General features: G+C 43.0%; 1 protein-coding gene and 2 pseudogenes across 1 annotated transcript; 1 reads left to right on the top strand and 2 right to left on the bottom strand.

Moving 5' to 3' along the window:
- Positions 1-14,758: 14,758 nt before the first annotated feature.
- On the bottom strand, positions 14,759-16,142 carry LOC119367764 (annotated as a pseudogene).
- Positions 16,143-22,004: 5,862 nt separating this feature from the next.
- LOC119367765 (NADH-ubiquinone oxidoreductase chain 6-like) lies at positions 22,005-22,964 on the bottom strand. The gene has a single exon (XM_037633179.1). The coding sequence runs from the start codon at positions 22,561-22,563 to the stop codon at positions 22,009-22,011; it is 555 nt and encodes a 184-aa protein (XP_037489076.1). The 5' UTR covers positions 22,564-22,964; the 3' UTR covers positions 22,005-22,008.
- A 135-nt stretch (positions 22,965-23,099) lies between these two features.
- Positions 23,100-23,990, top strand: LOC119367767 (annotated as a pseudogene).
- The last annotated feature ends 1,415 nt before the right edge of the window (positions 23,991-25,405 follow it).

The following is a 25,405-nucleotide window of genomic DNA, read 5'->3' on the forward strand; positions in this document are numbered from 1 at the left end:
AGGAAGGGATGAGTGTTGTCTTCCAGGCGGGGGTTCTAGCAACTAAAGCAGTGGAAATGTTCTTGTTCTCTCATGCTTCAAAGCAAAGAGTTGTGCCTGGCATTCCCATTTGTCTCTCTCTGTCGAAAGCTAGGTCAAAGGTGCCTGTGCTCGAAATGCAACATCACTCACTTGGTCTAGTGGGTCGGGTTTCATCAAGCTTTTCATCTCTTGAAGCCACAAGTCTAGTATAGAATCTGCTCTTTAAGGTCGAGAATCTGCTCTAGAAGGTCGATTAGGCCTTGTCATCATGTCATCGCACTCCACTGGTATCAAAGTTCTCGGCCCTTTTCTTATATTACTTTAATTCTATTATAGAAGTGTGCCCGGTCTTGTCTCAGCATTCGAGGTTGGATGTGTTTCCTCAGTCATCGTTCGAGGAAAGCAAAGGCCCTCGCGGAAAGATCAAAGAAAATGAAAAGCACAGCCGCCTCTACCTAGAGCAAAGAAGCTTTTCCTGTCTTATCACCGGATTCACCATAATCAGCTTTAAGGTCCTGACTCTCAAATCGGATATCTCTTTCGTTCACAAGAATTGCTTATTATGTATGATTTGTGATTTGAAATTCTTTCTATTTACTATTTTGATGGAATTCATGAACGAGTAGATCAAAGAAAAGAAAGCAAACATTCACTCCTAAACTAAAGAACTAATCTACTGAGCTAGCCTCCCGTTATGCGCCAATGCTTGAACAGGACCATTGACCTTTACCAAGCCAGTTTCCTATAGTTGACCGATACAGTTCGCAAGGCGGATGTGACCGATGGATTTGAAGAAGGAACTCATTTTTTTACTGATTCAGACCATTTACCAGAAGAGCGGTATGGTTCAGAAGAGGTACTCATAATACAGATATCGTTTAACGAATTGCCTGATCGATTACCAATTCATTAAGCCTACCTATACCTCCTAAGGTTCCAGCCTACCTGTCAACCTGCTCTGACATACCCTTCTAGCTCACTTGAAAGGAGAGTTGTTGCTACTGTATGAAAGTCTTGATTAAAGAAAGGGATAAAAATACATTCACTCGGTTTTAGCGTAGTTTTTTATGTTTCCTTCCATTCATAAGAAGAAAGAGGTTATCTTTTAGCTCCGGGTCCGACTTATAAATAGGGTACTTGACCTTAGGATCGAATCAGGCTCTCCTTGGGATAAGCCAGAGAATGGATCAGCCGAGCGAAGTAAGTGATAGGATCTCCAGGATTCTAAATTCCATGCCCGGGGAAGTCTAAGAGGATAAAGGAGGATGTTCCCTGCAGGGCATTTCGCGGGGTTAGGATGTGCATGTTTACCAAATGAGCGGAAGACTTGATGCGAGCCAATGAAGCGCTGCTAAGGCGCTCCGGCTTTCCCCTGTTGAGTCGCTCTTTCCTGACCTTCTAAGTGAGTTCTAACTTGAGTTGGCATAGTTTGTTCCGCTTGTAGGCCATGGTTGAGAATCCATACGGAATGGACGAGGAATTGAGGTAGGGAAAGGAAAGGTAACACCCAAAGCATCAAATGGACACGAATACATCTTAGTGGCTATTTCTTACTACCCCAAATGGGTTGAAAGCGGCATCTTATCGAACACTGACATCGGAAAAAAGTGGCCTACTTGAAAGAAAAGAGAATTCGCCTTTCTTTTCAAAAGAAACTACTGGAATGAAATCAGCTCCGGGTAGAGATGGAGGGGGCTTCGTAGCTTGACTTTAACGGATCCCTTGCTTCATAGAATAGATGGCTAAGCTGTCTTCTTTCCCCTTCTTATTAGTCTCATATCTTCTATCCATCGATTAGTATGAATGAGATAATCTATTTCCTTCTCTTTGGCGTTGGCTCCACCAGTTTTGACTGCGAGTCGCTTTAGTTATCTCAAATCTTTGGCAGGAAGGGGCCAAGCCAAATAGTGCTCTTTAGAAGCGTAATCCGTGCTTGAAACTCCTTCGCTAGGATCCAAAAACCTATGCTTCCGCTCTTCCTCACCAGGCAATGCTTACTCTTCTCGATCAAGATTTTGGAGACTTTGAAGCTCAAGGACACGACATCGCTTGAAACAAATGCTTTGTTTTGGCACCTTCGTCTTCCTTTCTAACATTAGTAAATTCGAGCTAATGGGACCAGTTTTGAATTGCCTAGAGGGTGGAGAAGTCACATCATCTGAGGTTTGTTGTGGGTTCAATTATGACCCCGGTCTAGAAGACGAAGTGGTTGCACGTGTAAGTACATCATGTTACATATCTATTTTAAGCTAAGCTAAATGCCTAAACTAAAAAAATTTCTATTAAGCGCGGCATCCTCTCTTCGGGGCGAGCCCTATCGATGATTTCATTCTGTACAATGTGAAACCTGAAATACCAACGGTAGTTTCCAAGTGCCATCTCTATTCGACTCCCATGCTTATTCTTGAACGCTTGAAGGGGAAGTCCGGGCTGGGTCAGCTAAAGGCGGAGCCGGGCGGGATATGGTATTAGCTCTGTATGTGCTATTAGCTTAAGCTTATCACTCCAGCTTATTACCCAAGGCAGAGGGGGGTAGGGGAGCATCACTAGAGAGTCTCCGTACCCGGTACAAGATCCTGGCTTATATAAATTCATTCAAGGTTATGGCTGAACTGGTCTCACCGCTTCCTTCCTCAATGCTAGCGGGACCATTGCTTTCCATTGCCTTTCGAAGGGGACCGACCATATGCATACTTATTTTTGTACAACTTTGCTCTGTTGGAGCCTTTGCAATAAGAAAGTGGATTAGGAGAGAGAGCTCGCAGACGATGTTCCCTTCCTTCTATATATCCATATATCTATCGCCCCCGGGCACTCCAGAGCCAGTGTGACATTCTATCCGAAATGCATGCATCTCACATTAGGTAGCCATCCATGACCCCGTGTGTGTTTCCCAATTGCTCATCCAAACCATCATTTCTTTCTTCCATCCCGGAACGGAGATCTGACCCAAGGAAGGAATTGCCTTCTTTCTCATGCCAACCAGATGGATGCGGCCCAGAGCTGAGTGAATTCCCTCTGGGTGAGCGCTATGGAGATAGGCCAGGATCAATGAAAATAACCGAGATCGATCGGTATCCATCGCTCAGAGAGCTGCTTTCTCCCCGATATCTGTATCTGCTTTCGGACGGCCAAACAAGCAAGAAGAAGGAAACTTCCATTTCGCATAGCTGCTAAAGTAGTAGTTTTTGTCAAATCATACTTCTGACCAATAGTATCAGTGGCTTTATGTGTCCGCAACCTAGTTTTGTATCTGCATAGTGAAGGAAAGAAAGAAGCATGTTAAGGTGACTTGAGGGAAAGACTGATCCTGATAGACAAGAATGGTATGGTTGGATTGCCAGTGAATAAGCAGCAAGGCTAAAGCAGGGATTGGATTTACTTCTTCTATTGTCAGTAGCATCATTTGCCTTCCACCCTCTCAAGAACTTCCTGAAGCCCTGAGACACTTGTTGCCAATAGTCTGGAATGGAACATTTGCAACAGTTCTTGTAGGCCATTTCTGTAACAGCATATCTCTAAACCCTTCTTGCGGATGGTTCAAAACGAAACTTAGTGGCAGCCCCTATCTTCCCCATTTTATAGAAGTAAAGGACAATGATCTGACCCAGCTTGCAAGAGGGATAGTAAAACTTAGGAAATAAATCCTCAGAAGTTGAAGAAACCAGAACTCTATCCAAAACTTCTCTCACTGGCCTGTCTTGTTTGTTAGTCTAGGCCACCAACCCTTCTCAGTTCCTGTAGTTCAGTTTCAGATATGAAAGCATTAAAAGCTTCCATCCTATTAATATGTATTCTGCCATTGTTTCATGAGCAAATCTGATCATGTCCCGCAAAGGTAGATCAACACTCTGCACAAAGTTAGTGAGCTCTGACAAAAACATAGCTCTTAAATTTGGTTGGACCATAAACATCCACCCAAGCACAATTATCACAAAGCCTCTATACTCAAACACCATGGAGAAATTGACCCTCCCCAATGAGGTATGCATCCATGACATCCAGATTGACTCCAGTAAGCATTCCACCTTTACTGCCACTGGCTGGCTTGCAAAACCACTTGAAAAGCTTTCTGCCACCAATTGCCATTAACTCTTTATCTGAGAACTGTTCTCTCTTAGTTTCTTGCACACAAACTATGTCCACCCACTCTATCACTTCAGAAGGTTGCCCCCTTCTACCTGGCCAGGCCCCTCACATTCAAGATTAGTGTCTTCATGGCGGTATCTGTTTTTTGTTATGCCTCCTCTTAGCTCTGCTCGTAGTGTTCTTGTCACCAACTGGTATACAAGTACTATGATTATCTAACTCTTCAACAATCTGAGTAATATCCTCATTCTCTGAATCAGAGCTTAACTCGACACTGGAAGACTGCTCCTTCTCATGAGCAGCTAACTTCTTTTTCTGAGCAGCTTCATAAAGCAATGCTTGAGCAAGTTCTCTTGCTTTAATAGAATTTATAGACCTGTCAATTTCCTCCTGTGTACTGCCCAACACTAGACCACTATCTACAACTGATTTTACTAGACTAGCAGAATCAATGGAATTTCAAATAGCATATCTATTAGTAGAAGACATACCTGGTTCATCAAGATTCTTGCGTGAAGCCATCCTTTCTGCACGTTGCTGAATAGGCATGCCATCCTTTGGGATCCTATCCTAGCACTTGTCCTCGTTGCTTTAATTCTTGCGTTTGCACCTCATTGAACTTCTCTTGTTCTTTGGTCATTCCAGAAAAAAAACCTCCATACCTTAATAATAGGGGCTTGTGTATAAAGGAAAGCAGCAAACCGGTCAAAGGCGAAGCTGTTCTATCTCAACTCTCTGACTTGAAGGAAGATGTGGCGGATCTCAAGGCTAGCTCTATTCCAAGTACAAGTTCCGAGGTGAAATGCGTTGATGTGGCCAATCGATATACAGTATAGTTGAATGGTTCGACAAGTTCACATGCCGGAGCTACCTGTTCTCCGCGATTCAATTGGTTCTTCTGCCTTGCCTTCTTATCTATCAGTCCCAAGGTCAAAGAAATAGGTTAAGTGGTTCTACCTCCCAAAGGTTAAAGAAAGACATCGGTATTAAGACCACTCCCTCCGAATGATGATATGTCCCAACCATCTATAGCCCATGGTTCGTTACTCAGGAATTCAGAGAGGTCAGATGAGATAGATGGGTGTGTTCAAAATGGAATGATCCCCTTTTCTCATGTTTGCATTTTTGTTGTCCACAAACAAATAAAGAGTCCGAAAAGACTACGCATAACAGACTCGGTACCTAGGTCAATGGGTTCAGTGGAGAATTGCGTTACTGTAATAGCGAAGGTATCTATGAAATGCAGTACCAAGGTCACTGAAATTGAAAGGCACATCTGACAACAGAATCAAAAGGGATTTGGCGGCTATAGACGACTCAGAGGGGTTTTCATAAAGAGAAGCTTTCGCGCAGTACACCTATTTTTCTATAGAAGTGAATGGCCCCTTAGTTGGCTAGTCTGATCAATCGGTAGGCTCAGTCTCTATGTCGTATTCTGATATAGAAAGAAAAGAACCGAACTCCTGGAGGGTGAAAGAAGAATCTCAAGTTGATACTCTGCCAAGGGATCTGTCCACAACTGGTACTTCACATGCCTTAGAAGTAGATTTGAATGAGAATGAATGAAATGAGCAAACGTTACTAGGAAGGTGAACTCGCTATCAAACTACTGCCTGCGCTAGGGGAAGCGCGAAAGAAAAACCTGTTTCAAGCAAGATCTAATACCCTTGAAGGACTCCCAGGAATGAGAGAGCAAGTACAAGGACAATCTTATTTTCTAAGGATAGGCGGTATTCCATAATTAACATAGTTCGGTTAGAGTGGATTTGAAAAGCTACATCAGATCGATAAGTTGCTAATTTAGCTAAGTCAACTCCACTACGGAATCTAGCTCTCCATAAGAGGGTATTCCCAATGAGACAAGTAGTTTATCGAAGGGACCCTCTGTCTGAAGATTGTAGTCCAGATTTGTCGGAATAGAATAATTGAATGAGCAGGTGCAGATGGTCAATCTCCATCTTGAAGCCGAGTCTCTCTGTCTTCTATTTTATATAAAGATATAGAGAATAACTTGATCGATCGTAGAATGATTTCATGATCTGATCTTCATTTGTGCGGCTTTCGCTCAATCCGTGGCTGTAGTGATAAGGCAAATCAAAGGGGTCAAAAAAGAAGATATAGAATTGTAGCTAACGGGGTTCGCTCGCCCTCGCCTGTCACTATAGCGTGTCAAGTTTCTCTCTTTCCAATCGGGATTTTTTAGGTGTGAAGTGAAGTTCACCAGAAACGCTAGCTATATGCTTAACACAGGGTACAAGAATGAAGAAACCATGAAACCACCCTAAAATCACTGCCAACACTTAGTTAGTTAAAGCCCAGGAACCACTTGTGTTACACCGGTGAAGCAGAAGCTCCGAAAGCTGTCCAAGGAGCCAGCCATAGGTGGGTTCTTTACTGGCCATAGGTAGGTCCCTTACTGCTGGATCCTCTAAGCAGGGAAAGATCGTAGCTAGTATGAATTGGAAGAACGATCATACCGAACCCAGGATCCTGCAACTATTCTTCCTTCGTTCAAGACTCGCTTTTCTCGCAGGTTGAATGAGTGAGCCTTGGCCATACATACTGAGATTCAACAGTCAACTTTGGAGTCCGTCCTAAAGCCCCACCAATCTACATAGGTGATACCAGGGTAGGAACTTGAAAGACGAGAATAGAACCCATGCCGATGTACCTTAGCTTTTCCGCTCTTCCAATCCTAAAACAAGATCATAAATAAGAATCCCAGGCCGCTTAATGCCCTCTTAGCACATATGATAGGAGCTGGCATACAGAATTACAAGAAGTTGGTACTTTTTCCAATCCTTTCTGCTTTCTCACCAGCAAAATAGGATCGATCGCGAAATCAAAGAAATCTTTCACCTCACTTCTAAGATGAGCTAGCGCTCGCATCACCTTTCGATATCCTATATTTTTGATATTCAACAAGTAGCATTTCCACGGCATTCTTTAGATGGATTTCACTGCCCCTCATCCACTCCTCAACTTGGTATCTATTTCTCAATACGGTGCTTTAGTGACGGATTCTGGCATCGCATGGATCTCTTAATCAAATAGGGTCTCCCGGATAGGTCAAAATGAATGTGACACCCGTGATAGGACCACTACTGATTAAACTAAGCCCTTTAAGGAAGGCGGACGGCAAACACTTGGACTGAAGCATGAGCTGGTTCAAACCACTATACCTGATATATCATGAAATCTATACTGGATTTTCAGCGCTGCGCTCAAGGTCAGGAAGAAGAAGAAGTGTGTGAGATTGTAATAAGTGTGATTGGAGAAGCTTTTAAAGAAGTGGAGGAAGTAGAATGGATAAATTCTATCAATTTCTAGCTCTCATAGCATAATGAAGAAATAGATAATGGGATGCATTAATAGTTTCATCCAATTCCTAGCAAGTCAAGTACATAATAGTATAATTGAGTATTTAGAAAAGCCTGTCTAAGACGAGTCGGTGTTGTATGCTGAGTGTGGTTTCTTCCTGTTTCCGGAGTAGCCTCTATATATTGAGTTTATAGGATGGAGTCCATATCCCTCCTTTTTACTTCATGGATCTTGTCAGCATACAGGATACTATACTGTCGTAAAGAAAGCGGGTATCTTAGAATATGGATCAGCAGCGGATACCAGATTGGTAAAAACCTGCTCAAAAAGCTAGAGTTGATGGTTTCGGGAAAGCTAAGCTAAAGCAAGCAGTAAACTAGTGGGTGCAAGCACGTTAATGAAAAAAAACGTGATAGAAAATCCTACCGTTAGCAGCGACTGCAACACTTTGTAACAGCTCCTTAGAGATCAATGTCTTATTGGTATTTGCTCGATTGCAGGCAATAGCGTTAGTAAATTAGGTGAATGTACGTAAATCGAGGTACACGAGTCTAGCCAGGTATAGGTAGAAAAGGGGTATAGTAGGTCTCATGGAAAGGGAGATAGTGGGACGAATAGTTCATCGTGCAAGTGTTACGAATAGATAGGAGTCTCGACTCCGTCCTTCGAAAAGAAGATGGTTCGTGCTAAGGGTGACTAAAGGCAGAGAATTCTGTATGCCAAGAAGAAAAGAAAGTTTGTAGGGGTGAGAATGAACTTTCAAACCCTTTTCTTGCCCCTATCCTTTTTGCTTTCGATAACTTCTATCGCTTCCTAATCATATGAGTCTAGTGCAACATACTACTACTAATATGGAGTCATATTCTTCTTGAGCCTCCTTTCCCAGATCCAAGTTCCGAATCCCAGGGAGAGATCAAGACAATGCAGCAGGGTTGGCAAGCATACCTGTATCACTGAGCAAATCCAAAGCATACTTTCCCTCTAAAGAGTGAAGAAAAAGACTTGGTACAGCTAGAATACCGAGTGGATGTGGAATCCTACTTGAATTCAAGTCAGAAAAAGAAACTCGAATTCGGAACTTGCTTACTTCGGCTTGATCAGATACTGGAATCCAATCGGGGAACTTGGTTATTGACCTACTAATCTTTCCCTCTTTCGAGTCCAAGTCTCAAGAGGGCGCTTAGGCCGGGCCCTTCTCCAGAGTTTCGATACTGATATAACTATTTCAATTAGTTGATTGATTTCCCTTAGAATTTCATTCCTCCTCAAGTCCCAGTTTCGGTCAAGTAGTGGCAAGTATCATCTGTATCTGGCAGATAAGCTTTCACATGCATGAATTGAACTACCGAGATCTTTTCTTACTTGGCAACCAGAGCCTCCCCTTCGGGATTCGAGATTGAAGAAGAGGAAAACTGCTTCTAAAGGGAACTGATCCGAAGCAACAAGTCCTAGACCTAGAATGCAGGTACCCTAGTCTTGAAATATGCCATGAAGAATGAAATCTCTTGTTTTCATTCATATCATCAAAACAGTGATTCTTTCACGGCCACCCCTCAATTCAAGAGTTCTGATTGGATCAACAAGAATCCAATCTATATACCAAGAAGAAAAGAAAGGGATTTCATCAAGTGCAGACAAGAAAGATACCGAAATCAGGAACCATGGAAAGCAGATACCTGATTCTATATATATATAAAAGGGATATAAGTGCAGGATCTGAACTATTTCAATTAGTGAATTGGCGGAAAAGCAGGAATGAAGGTTGGGACAGAAAGGGGAGAGGAGAGCCCGGACGAGGAAAACAAGCACCCCTTTTAGGATTCTAGGAAACAAGCAATACTTTCCCATCTTGAACTGAACTGAACAGAGCATAGAGACTAGAATCAGAACTGGAATTCCCTTCTCTGAATTCAAAAGCCCACCCGGACTTGAGAAGTAGCTTGTTCAATTTGTCCTCAGCAGAAGCGAAACCTGTTACCAAGAGATCGAAATTCCAATCAGAAAATAAGTACTTTGAATCAAGAAATGGCATTGCGTAGAAGTGAAGTGAACTAGAGAATTCCAGTCAGAAAAGCAATCGGATACTGAAATCTCTTCTCTGAAAGCTAAAGCTTTACAGATTATAGGAAAGCAAGCACCACGAAGGGCAGTACCCAAACTATAGGTTATCTTGTGTCTGGGCAAGCAAGGTCAAGTAGTGGCATCCTATTACCCTAAATGGAAAGCAAAGTAGGTTATTCAGCCATCCCTCGCGAACAATCAGAAGTCCCAGTTTCCTTAACTAATCTCGCCAATTTATCACTTGACCGACCCAGAGACTAATCTATCGTTGGCCCAAGCAAAGAGTGAGAAAAAGCAGCAAAAGGAGTAGCTTGCAGTGAGGAATGAAAGCTGGTGTTTTACCACCATTCAGCAAGAGAAACCAACTGGAACCTTTTCATAGGACCATAGAAAACATGCTGCTTCCTGTATAGAGATGACTGCTTCTTTAATGAAGTTGATTGTCTATCTCAAGTGGTGGTGATCGACTCCACGAATAGCCTGAACCTGAGAAATGTATATCTGCAAACGGGAACTTCCTGTTGTCTCGAATCAGGTCTGCTATTTTTATTCATAACTCTCTGGCTGGAAACGACCAAAATAGCCCATGACGGCAATAAGAGGATCCTAACCACTACACGGTTCGAAATCTCAATCGAATGATACCTCAATTGAACCTGCTGAGTCAGTTATTGGAAAGATATCACTATCAGCCTCACAGCAATCTTTAGGAAAATGTAGACACATCAGTTTTTTCGAAACTTGTTCAGACACCGCAAGCAACTACCAGTATCGATCTTCTAAAGAAATGACCTTCGTTGCCGAAGTGATAGACAAACAATTCTATAGCGGACTTGGACTAGCGACACATTTCTCCATATATGAAATTCAATTCACCCGACATCAAAGAGAAGCTCAAGCTCGGGATCAAAGATCAGCTACAGATCGGGCTGGCATTCATCATAGTCGGCAGCTTACTTTTGACTGAAACATTTACTTTGCACTACATCCGTAAGAATCTGATGGAAAATGACTGCAACGCAATCAATTTATCCCTTCCTCGTGCGCGCATATCGTATATAGTTCAATGAGAAACAATGCTTTCTGATATTCACGAATTGGATTCGAACCAATGTCCCCCGACTCCTCTATCGAATAAGGATCGTGATTCACATTTCCTCGTTCTCTTTCTAGAAGACCATATGGGTGGCTGCTATTATCCCCTTTTGATAGCTTCTTATCCGCATCCGCGAGCATAAGCGGAATAGCCTGAACACTCATAGCGATTACCTCAACCCTTGTCTTTCCTTTGGCTCCGCTCGGTGGGGGGAACCCAATGTACCAATTCTTTCACTCGACCCTGCTCCTTCTTCTTTCTCATTTGCCTCTTTCCCTCTCTCCTGCTCCCCCCGACTGTCACTCTATGGCAAAGCTAAAGCTTTCCTGGCTCTTGGTGAATAATCTTTCTATAGGGACAAATAAAAGCCCAGTTTTGACCTTGCTGCATATAACATCTAGCATTTCATGTGTCTGAATGTAACAGCCAATAATCTGGTTTGCAAACCTATCTTTGCCCTCCTCGACTGCGGGAGCCCTCCATCATTGCAGTACAATAGACGTTAATTTCAAGCGTAGCTTACTGGAGTCAAGAACTTCTTGCAGCCTTCGAAAGAAGACTTTAGACATGACGCCAACACCTACGATAGGAATGCCGAATAGTATATCGTCTGTGTAGCGAGCGAAATAGCCGTACTTGGTAGAATCCCCATTCTCCTCTTGGGCCATAGCATCGAATTGCAAGTCGAGTTGATGCAGGAATGATTGAATCAAAATAGGCGAGATCGGTGATCCTTGTGGAAGGCCGACTTCACTGTTTGAGTAGTCATTCCCTTTCTTAGAAAGTCTCGGTGTCTTGAGAAAGCAATTGATGAGGTCAATGAGAGGAGCGTTATCTGTACCTAAGAGCTTAGACAAATGTTAAAGTAGTAACCGATGGTCTATGCTATCGAAACACTTGACCACGTCCACCTGAACCATAGAATCCATAGACGGCCATTGAGTTAATGCACGGAAGAAGGGCCGAGAACCTTGCGGAAGCCCTATGCAGATGGGGAAATTCGTGGATCTAATGAGTCATTGAGTAGCTCTGCCAACGCGGTTAGTATAAGTCGATCGGCTGCCGCCGGTTGAGTGATAGGCCTACCTAAATGCTCCCGGCCTTTTCTTTGGTCTAAAGGACCTAAACTACTCACTTGCCAAACTGCCTATTCATATGCCCTTTCCTAAACCACTTTGCTAGTTCTATACACCTGCCAGGATGCTTCTATTGCTTGTTACGTATTTGATACTACTCACTATAGTGGAATAGCTTTGTACTCAGTACATGATTGCTTTATAGCACCTGTAGCTTATGCAAACAAATTCCCTCAGAGTGGCAGCTTTTCAATGTCTAGCTAATCCACTGCATCTTATAAATTGTATAGTTATTCAGAACCTCTTCCTTCGAGCTCCTATGGAAGACCTTGGCCGCACGCGCCTTAGGCGATTTCTATTTTCTTTAGTTTAGAATTAGTCTTTAATTTAGGCCGCAGGTTTCTACAAATTAGGTTAGGCCAAGATATTTGAACTTGTGCAAACCAACCAGTTCTCCCATTTTTTCCCTGTGGATCGACACCCGAAGTACTACACGATAGGTCATGCTTTGCCTTTTGCAGATGCTAGTACAGTCCTATTTCAATCAAAAAGTAGAGTCCTATTTTCAAGTACAGACCACCGCTTTCTTTTTCTTTGGACTGAAGACCCGCCTGAGTTGATAGTGCTTACTTCCCACCCGAGACTGACTTGCTTACCTCTGCACCAATTAAATAGTAGAATTTATAACACTCCATTCTTCTATAGATAGCCTAGAATCGGAACTAGAATATGTGCCTGACTTACCTATTTCCAAGACAGTTACTCAACTTCCATCGCCGCTTGACACTCTCGTAGTAGATCATAATAGAAGTATTCTTTAAAGAAATTCGTATAGAAAGATGGACTAGCTCAAGACCTTGGCTTCAAACAATCGATTGAATCTGGATTCCTTTGCTTATCCTTCCTAGCTATAGTCTCTCTTGTGCCTTCGGCAGTAAAAGTGAAAGATTTCTGTATCAGCAGTTTGTTTCCCATTTTCTCAAAGAACGCATAAAACCTGTTCCCTCACTGTATCAAAAGATCAAGCAGAAGAGTCCTCTTCTTCAAGAAGAGTTTTTCATTTCACTCTTCCGCAGCAATGCCCGGGCAATAAAACAATATGAGCAAAACAATATCATAGCAAATGGTATGTGTTGGTTGGATAGAGCAATCCGTAGTTGACGTTCGAGCCAATCTTCTCTCTAGTATACTTTAGATTCAGTCGTCCGTTTGTTTTGTTTTGAATTGACATAGAGAAAGATTTCTCGCGTTCCCTTAATTCAGGAATAGGTGGCGATGCAGCAACGATACGCATTCCCACAAGGGGTAGTGAAAAGCCATTAGGGGGAAGATATAGGTTTCTTATTCTAAGCCAAATTACTATACCATAAGGACATTACCATTATGAGATGACACTTGAGAGGGTACTTTAAAGTGATTGAACCCACTTTCCATGTTAGTTTAAGCAACAATATCGCTAGGGACCAAAGTAGTGAAAACGGCAGCTCCATTTTCCAAAACTTTCTGTCTCATAAGACTGTGAAACCACACAATTTGACATTCCCCTTGGGAAATAGGGAAAAACAGGCCCCGGATTCTGATAACTTATGTCTCGCCTATTGGAAAAGTACAAAATTGACTAAGAAGATTGGAAGGTGGTACGAAAATACTCATCGGGTCTTTCGTTCCAGCAGTCATGATATAGCTTCTAGCTTTGACCGCTCTTAAGGTGCCCGCACTCTTGGCTTGAATCGCCGACTTGTGTGTCGGTTTAACCGAAAAGCAGAATCCTATCATTTCACTACTCGACAGAGGCTCCTCATTCATCCATCGGATAGGACGCCCCATCTATGGACCGAGAGAACGAGATATTTACTTCTTTTACATCTGTAACTACATTCTCACATTTCTTTTTTGATCTCATGACTTTTTATGCGATCGGAAAACGAATGAGATCAGAAAGATAGGCGGACGACTTGACCATAAGGTCGGATGTTTCCGTGAGCAGTAAGCAGCGGATCTCCCCTTTTTGGGGGAAAGCTGGTTAAACAAAACTAGGGATAGCTAGCAGGTATTTTCTAAAGGTTCAAAAAGAAGGTATTTCAAAAGGGCTTTGGCAAAGGAGGTTCACCTTGCCTGCTTTCCTTGTCCTCCGTTCATCGATATCCTATACTGGATACCTTTGCCTTTTCCGAGTGGAGGCAGTAGGCTATTCTCGTTCTTAGCTTTATACGCCGAAACATGCCATTGCATAGGCTCGTAGGCGTAATTCGTATTCGTATTTGTTATTGGTGTACGTAATTTCCTTACTACGTCTATCGCTTGTAGGAATATCTCTAAATAGGAATCGTAGTCCTCGTATGTACATCTTTCGTATTCTGATAAAGCACCTATGCCGCTAGAAATAGTAGCGCCTTAAAGAAGGCGTTCCAGGTTCTTTTTCCCCTGGTTTGTATCAGAGCTAACCACTGATAATAGGAAAAATGAAACATTTGGTGTGTTTTAATTCATTCTCAATCTTGTTTCCCCTTGCGCTCTGAGGGAAATAAAGGGGAAATCACTGATTCATTTGGAGTTGTTTTCTAACTGACTCATTGACATGAGAGATTGGATGCGATGCGCCAGTCACTCGTACTACAGCGGACAAAGGTCACCGGCAAACGACCGTTCCACAATGGAACCTGGCACTACTGTTTGCCCTAAGGGCCAACCCACCTTTTCAGAGAAACAGACACATGACATCACTATATTACGCATTTTCGAGATAAGAAAGTGGAGAATGCACTCTTCCCTTTTTTTTACATTTTAAACTCATGTTCATGGTCTGTTTTATTCCCAATTGTTGCCCATGTGAAAAGAAAGAAGAGAAATTGGGCCATGTTTCCCGAGAGAGACTGCCTTCTCTCAGGCCAGCAGTCTTATACTTATAGTCGACTGCTCTATGACGATCTGACCTCTTTGCTAGGCTCTGCTTGCTCGTCTACGCTCCGACCAACTCAGTCCAAATCGAAAAAACGATGTTTCCTTGAAAAAGCCTAAGAAATAGTAGTAGTAGTCAAAAAGTGCACTTTTTCCATATATTTAGATTTATAGGGATCCCTATCTTGATCTCTATCCACAGAGATACCTATCTATATAGAGAGAGATTTTTCTCAAAATTGATCTAGACTATCCTCTATCCGGATAGATATGTCCCTATGAGCGACTAGGCCGATCTTTTTTTATATGTTTTGGCCACGTCCGTTTCCGCTCCGAAGAGGAAGGTTTGGATCTTTCAATCTTATGTCGTGAGGGATGTGACCTATGTTAGGTCCATAAGATACCACAGCTTTTAGTGCTCTATGATTCACCTCCGAATAATGAGTAGGTAGTTCGATCCTTTTGATTCTTATCTTCCTAGTAAACGGGGATCAGGAGCAATAGGTCAAATTACTATATAAAGAAGACTTTTCTACAAAAGGACTTATTGTTCGAGTAGGAAGATTTCGGTTTTTCTCCTTCCCTCTTTTCAATAAGAAGAAGTATTTGAAATGAAACAAATTCCTCTTCATTCTGTTGTGCTCAGCGAAGTAACTGCCTAAGCATACTTTTGCGGATCCAAACTTCTTTGTTCTTTCAAAGTCTTCTTCTTGCATATAAGAATGCAACTTTTGCAATTCCTTGGATTTGAGTAGTAAGCGGCATCCCCTCTGAGATGTGAGTAAGCGAAACCATTCTTTTTTTGTTCTTCTCCAGATTCTGGCCGGTAGGAATTTGCCTCTTCTTTTTCCAACTGATATGGCCGATAGGAATTTGCCTATGATTTTTCCAACTGATATGTCGATATAGAAAGATCTCCTTATTTCAAAACCGCGGGTTCTCGCGTCATTTTCTTTAAAAGATATTAGATCACCGTGGGAAACTTTCAAATGAGTAATGGTTACCAGTCCATTATTCAAACAAACCCTTTGATGACTTATCGGCTGCCTTGCTTGAGGAAGAGTGTCACTGAAATGGAGACGAACCAGAATCACGTCCGATCTTGTTTCTTGATTGAGTAAAAAAGGGATATATGAAGTTCGTTCTCTTCCTCTGTGCATCTCCCTTATGGGTAAATCCCCATAATAAAGAGACAACTTTCGTGTAGTTTGTGATTTGATGTTACTGTTTCGATTTTCTCTCCGAGAAAGATTTCTTTTAATGGATCTCCTCTTGTTCCTCAATCTTCGGAGAATACGGCGTTGGATTAGAGAAAGTTCTCTGTTCCGAACATTTCCTGGAAGTAGACGACACGTTTTAAATCTTAATGCTGGCATGGCATATTTCGTTGAATCAGTCTTTTTCGCCACATCGCGTATAAAGGGAATCGAACCCAACTCTTCCACGAACCCCCCACGAATGGCCCTCCCTTAATTCAATGAACTATGAGAATTCCTTTTTTCGTTTTTTTCTTTTCAGTTCTCATAAGTCCTTGATATACTAGCAGAAACTCAATACTTGACCAACTGCGTCACAGTGCTCAGGTAAAGTGGCAGTGGTTGAAAGCGAGCGGAAACGTCAGTGTTTTCTGTGCGTTATGATAGTAGTGGTGAAAGAAAATCCAATTCAAATATCTCAACGTAAAAGGAAAATCGTTTCACTTTGAAAGGAAAGCTAGATATATGAGATCGAAATCACTCTATCTACGATATTCATTGCACCATGATTGAAGGACAATGAGGGGCAGGTTATATTCCCTTTCTTCTGATCGATTGAGCTCAAAGGCAAAAGGCACTAAAGATGTTTAAGATGTTTCATCAGAATTGCTATTGACATCGACTCGTCCGAGAGATTAGCAAGCACCTCAGGGTTGTGAGAAATCCATCCCCAAAACCCAGAATTGGATCTATTGTTTTCACTTTCTTTCCCAAACAATGTATCTGTTGATACCAGAATTGCTTATATTGCTCGCCCTAAGATGGAAAATGCGATAGAACCCACTTTACATACCTCCATAGGAGGAGATCCCTTAGAAGAGAGTGAAACAGGCAGTACAACAATTCACAAGCCATAGAGAACGAAACTCGGAAGAAGATCTAGTTTCAAGTTAGCTAGGAAGACCTCTTTCTTAAATTAAAGGGTAGGGGTCCACATAAGCCCCAATTATTCCCTAGCTTGTTAATCCAACATATCAGTTGGCGTGTCTGAATAAGAAAGAGTTGGGCGATGGTTTTAGAAAACCCGAAACTAGCCATGCCCTAAAGAAAGTGAATTCCAATCTACGTGAATCACGAAAGAAGCAAAGCCGGTCAAAGAATCGATTATATGCCTTCTCTTTCCATAAGACCGATGGCCTTAGTAACGTAACGCACAGAAGGAATAGAAGACAGAGCGAGGGGATATGTCACTAGCAAAAGGGATGAACAACTACCCCTGTATACGTAGCTTTGTGTAACAGGGGGAACGACTGTTGAGTCAAAAAGCTGAGTGAGAAGGAAGCAAAGGATCGGTTGTGGCGGGATACGAAGTGCTCTGCTAAGCCCACGAATGTTTACATACGAACCCACGCCAATACATACGAGTAGTAGGGGTATGGAAATTCTCATCAATTAAAGGTTAGGGCTCGGTTTCCGATTGACTTTTCGAATCCTATCCTCTGTTTCTGGTTAAACCAATTAAATAGGAGTATCCACCTAACTTTCATATGCTGTTGTTCCTATACGCTAACGGGTTCATCTTTATAGGCAATGATTTCATTTGTATTCCAATTCATACATATACCCCATCGCTTTGTTTACCATCCCTATCGTCTCGAATAAGGTTTCCTAGCCTAGCCCATCTCGGTGTCAGCTACCGAAAGAGAAAATTGGTCTAAGGGCAGCATCTACTCGTTCATCGCTTGCCTCACATCGAAAGAGGCATGGCTTCTCTCTTAACTCACTCCCCTGTTTGCCAGCTTCAATAGCATGGAAGAAGGTGTTCAAAGAACATAGTTTCACATCTACATTTTCTCCATTTGATCTTGATCAATAATTCACTTATAGAAATAGAATAGAATAGAAATATCAAGAGAAACACTCTTCTTTCCGAAGATCCACTTCTAGTGGGACATCGTTCATAGGGAGCGCACATCCAATGCGCCCTCTACTCTTCACTCTTCACTCTTGTGCTTGATATCCTCTTCAACAAGGATTTTCGGCTCCAATCCCTTTATTTTTCCAAAGGTAAAAGATGGAACAGACCGAATCCAAGCCATATAATTGCTTGATGCTCAAGAGTGCTTAGTTGGAAAAGAGTTTTCTATGTCGTTCAAACTAATGCTCGATTTAGAATTCTATAACAAAAAAATAAACAATCAATTAATCTATCTCACCTATATTATGAAGCAGCTGCTAGGCCTGATAGCGAAGTGAGCTTTGTGACTTTTAGTAGGGTTGTATCGTCCATCTTCAACATTCATCCATAAGACTTATTTATTCGATTCATTGTATCTCGAACAGAGGTAAGTCCAGCTTCCTCCTCTTTTCTTTCTTTTTGTGAGTGGCTTTCTCTTTTTAGAAGTCGAACTCTAGACTTGGCAAAAGTCCTATCCTTTCTTGTAGCAGAGCTACGTCCTAATTGATTGTATCATGCTCTTTCGGGTCGAGGCACCTCTAATGTAATCTTTGTCCAGAGGAAGGAGGACTTTCACAGAAAAACTAAAGTTGTATGCCAAAAAGAGCCAATGTGAATTTAGGTTCAAAAGGATCAATAGCACATGACGAAGTTCAAGTGTCTTCTCTTCAAGAGAATAGAGCATAATTGTAGGATTATATGGATATCAGTGCTTTTATTCAATTCTCGAGGCACTCTTCAACGATTGAGGAGATTCCCGAGGCAGTCTTAGTGCTATCCTCAGGGTCACCAGCCTACTGTACCCCTTATTCTGGCTTAGCCTTGCTTAAATAGAAGAGGCTTGGTTAGCATCCTTTCTATCAGGTGTTGTTCTTTGCTACCAACAATTCTTTAAGTACGCGGTGAAGTAAATAATAGTGCACTTGCTGACAGTAGAACCCCCAAAATCTCACAGTATAGGCCGATATCTTTGTGCAATGTCATTTACAAGCTATGCTCCAAAGTCTTGGCAAATAGGCTGAGAGAAGTACTGGATGAGATCATTTCCGAGGACTTATTAAATAGGGGTGCTTTTTCTACGAATATAATCAATTCCATAATGCTATCCGCTTTGACGAAGCAAATCAAATGACGGGCGATCTACGCCTCGAAAAGGAGAATAAGTGGTTCTCGATACTGAGCAAAAAGTCACTTTCGATGCAGAAAGTAGGAAACCAAGGAAGCAGGCATTGGCAAAGAGTGAATCTTTATCCGATCCTATAATGGCTCAATCCGATCCAACAACAGTACTTCCAAAGGCTCCTCGGCTAAGAAAAATAATAGTTGTATTGGCAAGGCATGAAAGGGATTTTCTAATGCTATCCGAAGACGAATCGGAATACGGAACCGGAAGCCATAGCCCAGAACCTTTAGCTTGAGCGGAAGGGGAGGAAACCGGCTATTCGAACTGGCGGGTGGGTGGATACCCTAGTGCTTATTGCTTTGTCGGAGCAGGGGCGGAGAGGGATCCATTAGTTTGACAACACAAGGGTGTCATGTGGAGAAAGAGAATGGAACTATTCTCCGGGTACTGGTACTGCTTAAGCCCAAGCAAGTGAAGAAATCCTGTAAGATGGACTTGATTTACTTTCCTTTCCAAGACCTATACCATATGGTTTGGGTATACCACTATCACCTATCGAAATGAAACACTAACCTGCCCACGACCCCCTATACCGGATACCTTTGCTTTGAAACCAATGACTAGTAGAGGATTTCGAGGAACAACAGCAAAGGGAAGTAGGGATGGGCTTTCCTCAGATTAGTATTCGGATTTCGCTGGTCTTGCCAATGGTTGTTATTCAAAAGAAGGGTTCGCACCAGCAAAGAAGAATATATTTTCTAGTTGTAGCTTTCGAGGAGAAGAAGGATTGAATCAAAGGGACGAGCAAAGGCAAAGCAATGGCATGTTTGGAATTCCATAGAGGAATCCCCAAGCAAAGGCCAGTATGCTAACGCTAACGCTATTGATATTCCTAGCGCTTGTTTTCGTAGGATGCCGAGGACTCTTGCTTGAATACAACTAGAGAATTATCAAAAGAATACGACTAGCTCTTTACCGCGGGGATGCGTTGAGAGGAATCAATTGTTTAACCCGGTGACCGGATAGGAGCCGTGACTGTGTGGGTAGCATTATCAAAAGAAGGAAATTCGCAGCGCTCTAAATTTCTCTATTTTGATTCTTTTTTTAGGGATTGCGCCGTTACTGTACCTGCTTTCGCTATTGCTGTTCCGCTTTGCCGTTATCCGTCCCTTTGTTAGCATAATAGGAGGGTGCCTTTTTAGCGCAAGACGATGAAATAACAACCTAAGCTTATCAGCATTAGCAAATTGAGAAATCGAATAGATCCCCGGCCATTGGATAGGAGCACTGCCATTACCGTGCTTAGAATTGATGAAATTAGATTTCTTACAAAACCCAGGATCTTCCTATTCGTAGTTTTCTTACAAAACCCAGGATCTTCCTATTTGTAGGTGGTATACAACTACCCCTATCCCTATTGTTTTGATACATGGCGTATTGGCTTTTCATTTTTCTACCTAAAGATCCATCTTTTCTGGATTAGTGATTACTTCAATCCATACCCCTATGGAATAACAAAAAGCAAGGGCAGAGGGACCTGGATCCGGAACCAAACAATAATTCGTAGGAACCCACACTGGATAGAGGGCCGTCCCTTCCTCTTAAGAGGTGTAATTCTGTTTGGGGATGACATTAGATAATCCGAATCGTAGTCCTCGCGGGAATGGTCGCAAAATGCGAAGGAGTTTTGTTGTCGAAGCTGGGGATCTAGATAGGTACCGATCTCGGTGGGGATTTACCTATTTTTTCTATGGAATTTGTTTCATTCCTTTCATGCACAGATGAACCTTCTGAGCATTGGAAGTACCTTTGCCTTGGAGGATTGTCCCGTGATTGAGGGATTTCTCTACAACTATTGCGATTAAAGACATATGCAAATCCGAAACAAGGAAGTACGAAACTAAAGGGACTTTCTCTCGATGAACTCCCTAGTTCCTATGTTTGCTTTGAGGTAGTGCTAATTGCTAATGTGTGAACTATCACTATAGAAAAATAGATTGGAATCACTTCTAACATCAAAGATAGGAAAATCTGGCCTATTGGGTGCCGATCCACTCGATCCTATGCTATGCATTTGTGACCAATAGAGGTAAGATCATGAATACAAGATGGCGATGAGTCATGCCAAGTTTGGGGAGTGTTGCTCGTACCCTCATTGCATGTTTTCAAATAGGGCATACTGCCTGTGATTTACTATTGAAAAACAAGTCGACAGGAGAACCCGAGTGCAACCAGATAAGAGTTCGCTTTTGAAAGACGACAATGGCAAGTCTCAATCAACTGTCATTAGATCAATAGTAAACAGGAGATTGCTTTGCATATCATGGATCGAGCACACAATAGAATGCTCGAACTACACTCTCCTAGCAAAAGGCAGGGCAAGTGAGTTCTACACGATATTCGATAATGTAACAAGCCTTCCTCCTTCCGAAACCCCGTCTCCTCGGCCCGGGATAGCGATAGACATACGAATTCAATCAATGGCGATAATGTCATCCCCTTTCCTTAGATATAAAAGAATCATTCTGAGCGAGTCCATAAGAAGCGACCCGCTTTTTCATCGGTTCCGGGGGAAGACCAAAGATCTTGCGCGACCAGAAAAACTCAAAAGAGAAAGAGAGGTATGCACTATGAAGGAATCCCTCTGACCCACTCTTCCTTCCCCTACCTACCCATAAGGTAAGTAGGGGCCTCGGCATCTCTATTTCCTGAGAAACCTACTAAAACTACTTCGAGAAACCTACCAATTCGAGAAACAATACAAACCTACCAAAATAATTACTAGCCTCCCTTTTTGGGTGGCTTCCACTGCTTGTGCGAGTGAGCAATTATATTTAGGATATCCTGGGGTTCTAAGATCTCGAGCAGAGGAAAGTCCTGGGGGAACGTGTTTACCATGAATAGGATCTCCCCAGGCTCAAGGAATGCAAGAAGTCTGTCTATCTTGCATTTTAAGCCAGGAAAATCCTTATATTCTGAGCACTAGATCCACATTTTAAAGGTTTCTTTGTAATTGTCAGGCGGTCCCCCCACTCCGGAGGAGAAGCTTCTTCTATGGCTATGGCCAAAAGGAGAAATAGTCCTGTTCATTACATGGCTCCTAGAATCCAAGGCATTTCGTCGGAATACATCCTGTCTTTTCACCTTTGTAGTCCTATGCATAGTAAGTACTATACCCCAATCATAGCAACTAATAAAATCAGACTAGAAACCAAAAACCAGACGGAATAGTAGGTATAAAGTAAATTGCCCAATGTTTCCAAATTAGTCCAACTTCGTACCTTTCCGGCATAAACCGTATATCTCAGAGAGGTCGTATTTATGTGGGTTGGTAGTAATGGAATGGTTTCATTATCTAAAATGAAGAACATTTCCCACCAAAAGATCAGTCCAATAATACCACTCACTGGTAAATAGCGCAATACTTCTTCGTGAATCTCCGCTATTTGAATATTGAACATCATAACCATGAATAGGAATGAAACAGCAATAGCTCCTATATGAACTACTGGGGAGATCATAGCGGAGAAGTCGAGACCTAACAAAATAAGTAAACCAGAAGTGTCGCAAAAGACTAGGATGGGAAACAAAACGGAATGTACCGGATTTTTAGCACGTGCAACCATCAAACCAGAGACCAAAGCAGGGCTCGACAAAACAGAAAGTATCATGGTACATCGTCCTCCCTTGAAATGGAACTTGAATGCTGGAGAAAGAAGACGCATTCAAGTCGATCTATTACAACCAGCGCGGTTGTTCGTATTTCATTTTCTTCTTCCAAGCCGACGCTCTTCTTATAAAAGAAAGCACTCACTGAATTACTTACTGAATCTCGTCTTTCTCTCGGCGTGGAGAATTTTTGACGTGTCCGGGTCGATCAGAGGTTCGGCTTGCTTCTCCCCCACCCTCACCTATGAAATGGATAACCCTTGCTGCCATAGCAGCAGGATTTTAAGGGCTTCTGTTGAAGCGGAATAGGAGGAAGCCATGCATTCTTGAAAGAATCTCCAACCCCCCCCCCCTTTACCTTCTCTTTCTATTCTATAAAAAGGTGAACATCTAATCTAGGCCCGGTCGCCTTTCTATGAAGGCGAGCAGCCCAGCCCCCTTGTTGAAATTTGGATATTAAGGAAGTCGTATTTCGCAATAGCAGCTTCGAGAAGCTGGGCTTAGGGTGCGCCTCATGCAGTCATTTCAGTGACTCAATTGGCTGGCTTCCCTCAGCTCAGACTGGTGTCGCCACCTCTGCCAGGACCGGAATGATTATCCCCGCCCGATGGGTCTACATTCATCCCTGAATGTCATCGGGTACTCTTCACTTCCCCGCCATTCTTGTAACCGTCACCTGTAATCCGCGCAGGTGTGTCTGCACCCCCTAGAGTGGACGAGAAAGAAAGGATTTTTTATCGGAGCAACCCCCCTAGGTTCCAGACCTAGGAGTTCACTTTCCCTTATGAGCATTCGGTACATATATAAGTCAGTGGAAGAGTCAAAGGGTCACCACTACTGAGGATCTCCCCCCTTATCTTAGAAGGGTTGTCTGAGGGTTCGCCGCGGTTCATTGCTGTGCTTACACACTAGGCTACCCTTCTCCAAAAGTTCCACGGGACCACCTAACACTAGTCTTCGGCCGGAGGGGTTTATTGCACAAAAAGGCCGGGACGCGGGCTCCCGCAGAGGAAAGCCCAACGAATGTCAGATGCAAAGCCCCGCACCTCATTAAGATCATATTGGCATACTCTCCTAAAAAAAGAGCAGACCTCATTGAAGACGGGAGTGAGGTACAACAAGGCCATTTCCGTCCACCTTCTCACGGAGCCGTACGTGGACGTTACCGCTCATACAGCTCCCAGCCAGCAAGGAGTTAGCTTTCCTCTAGAAGTCATGGAAGTGTGGATAAATCGACAGAAGGTTTTTATTTCTTAAAAAATCGCCCTAACCGTCCTAAATATGGACGGAGAGCGGTCTCGAGTTTTTCGGGGTCCTCGAGATCGCATTTTAGGTCGAGTAGAGACGCTAGGGAGTCTGTGGACTTCCCTTGGCATTTCAAGATGGCCTCTATCGTCTTTTCGAGAGCCTCCCGTTTGCCCGTCAAGGGGCATTTGACATCCAGAGACAAAAGCAGTCCCACACGAAACTGGGAATTTTCCCCAATGGATGTAACCAGCTCTGCTTTCGCGGTCTCAAAAGGAGAAGCCCCGAACGCTTGCAGTTGCTTTTTTCTCTTTATTCCTTCTAAGCGAGCCTCTAAAGACTCTACTCCTACTTTAAACTTAGAGTCCGATTCCTCCAATTCTTCCAAAGACAAAGTAGAACTTCGTTTTGAGGAGTTTGCCCCCCATTCGCCGCCGTCCAGCCGGCGGCTACTCTGGGATGGATCGAGGTTTAGGCCAACAGAGGGGGCTTGCTCCCTTTCTTATGGAGCTAAGGAAGGACCTGCGGGTGGCGTTTCCGGTAAAGGGGGAATCTCAAGGAGGGTCTCCAGACCTTCGAAGTGCCCCACCACCAGGGTTGGCGTTGTGTCGACGACCCCCTCTGGCTCCGGGCTAGAGGTAATTTCAATGATCTCCCCGGCCCTTTGTTCCTCATCACCATCGCAATAACAATAAGGAGACGCGGTGACGTCGTCATCCAGAAGGAAAAAGAAAACCCCAAAGGTACTGAATGGAATTCTACTTGTCGGGCTTGGATTCGTTTCGTTTATCAAAAATCAAAATAATAAATAACAACCCATAAATCAAAGAGAAATTATGATAAAAAATCTAAAGTGAAGCCAATCGCTTATAAAAAGAAACCAGTCTCCTTTTAAAAGGAACTGGCCAATTCACTTTGAAATACTACGTTCTAACTTGAGCAGAAAAATTGGTGGCATTTGACATCTAAAGTTTCACCACCCCTACTACTGCCCGAAATCCTGCTTTGGTGAGCTTTCCCCAAGGTGACACCGAAGGTCTACCTCCTTTCGTGCGCCCCTCACCTCCTCCATGATGATGATCCACTGGATTCATTGCAACATCATGAACAATGGGGCATCTGCCTAAGCACCGGCACCCCCACCACGCTTACGGCTCTATACCTACTGGACCTGTATTCGGTAAAGCTTTCTTTCTATATGCTAATTCTCATGCAGTTCATATTGTCAATATGAGTATAATTGCCTCGAGAAATAGATAAGAATTCCTTCCTTTACCGGTAAATGAATAGGAATCAGGTTAATAAAGCCGGAACTGTTTCCGCCTTCCTCTCGAACTGAGCTATTTCTCTGAAATATACAGTTTCACATCATTACAGGAAATCCTATACCTGTCTATTAGCACCCGGTATGGAGCCATCGTCGTCTTCGGCGTAGCGTGAAGACCTTCCCACGGTCTTCGAGTCGTTCTTGACTGGCTAGCAAGCACCAGTGGAATTTAACCGCCTTGTGGTCGGGACACCGCCTTCTTCTCTAGAATCACGCAAGTGGTACCGCTCCCCACGGTAAGGAGAAAGACCATAAGGCATAAACGTAGAGCCTGAGTCCACAAGATAGTATTTTCTCGGTGACGATAGTGGCCATTTTCCGGTTCA

Source organism: Triticum dicoccoides, chromosome 2B (assembly GCF_002162155.2).
Source record: "Triticum dicoccoides isolate Atlit2015 ecotype Zavitan chromosome 2B, WEW_v2.0, whole genome shotgun sequence".
Lineage (NCBI taxonomy): Eukaryota > Viridiplantae > Streptophyta > Magnoliopsida > Poales > Poaceae > Triticum > Triticum dicoccoides.

What these genes read in the sequence shown, in the direction of transcription:
- LOC119367765 (XM_037633179.1), bottom strand. Translation starts at nt 22,563, where the DNA reads ATGCGTCTTCTTTCTCCAGCATTCAAGTTCCATTTCAAGGGAGGACGA.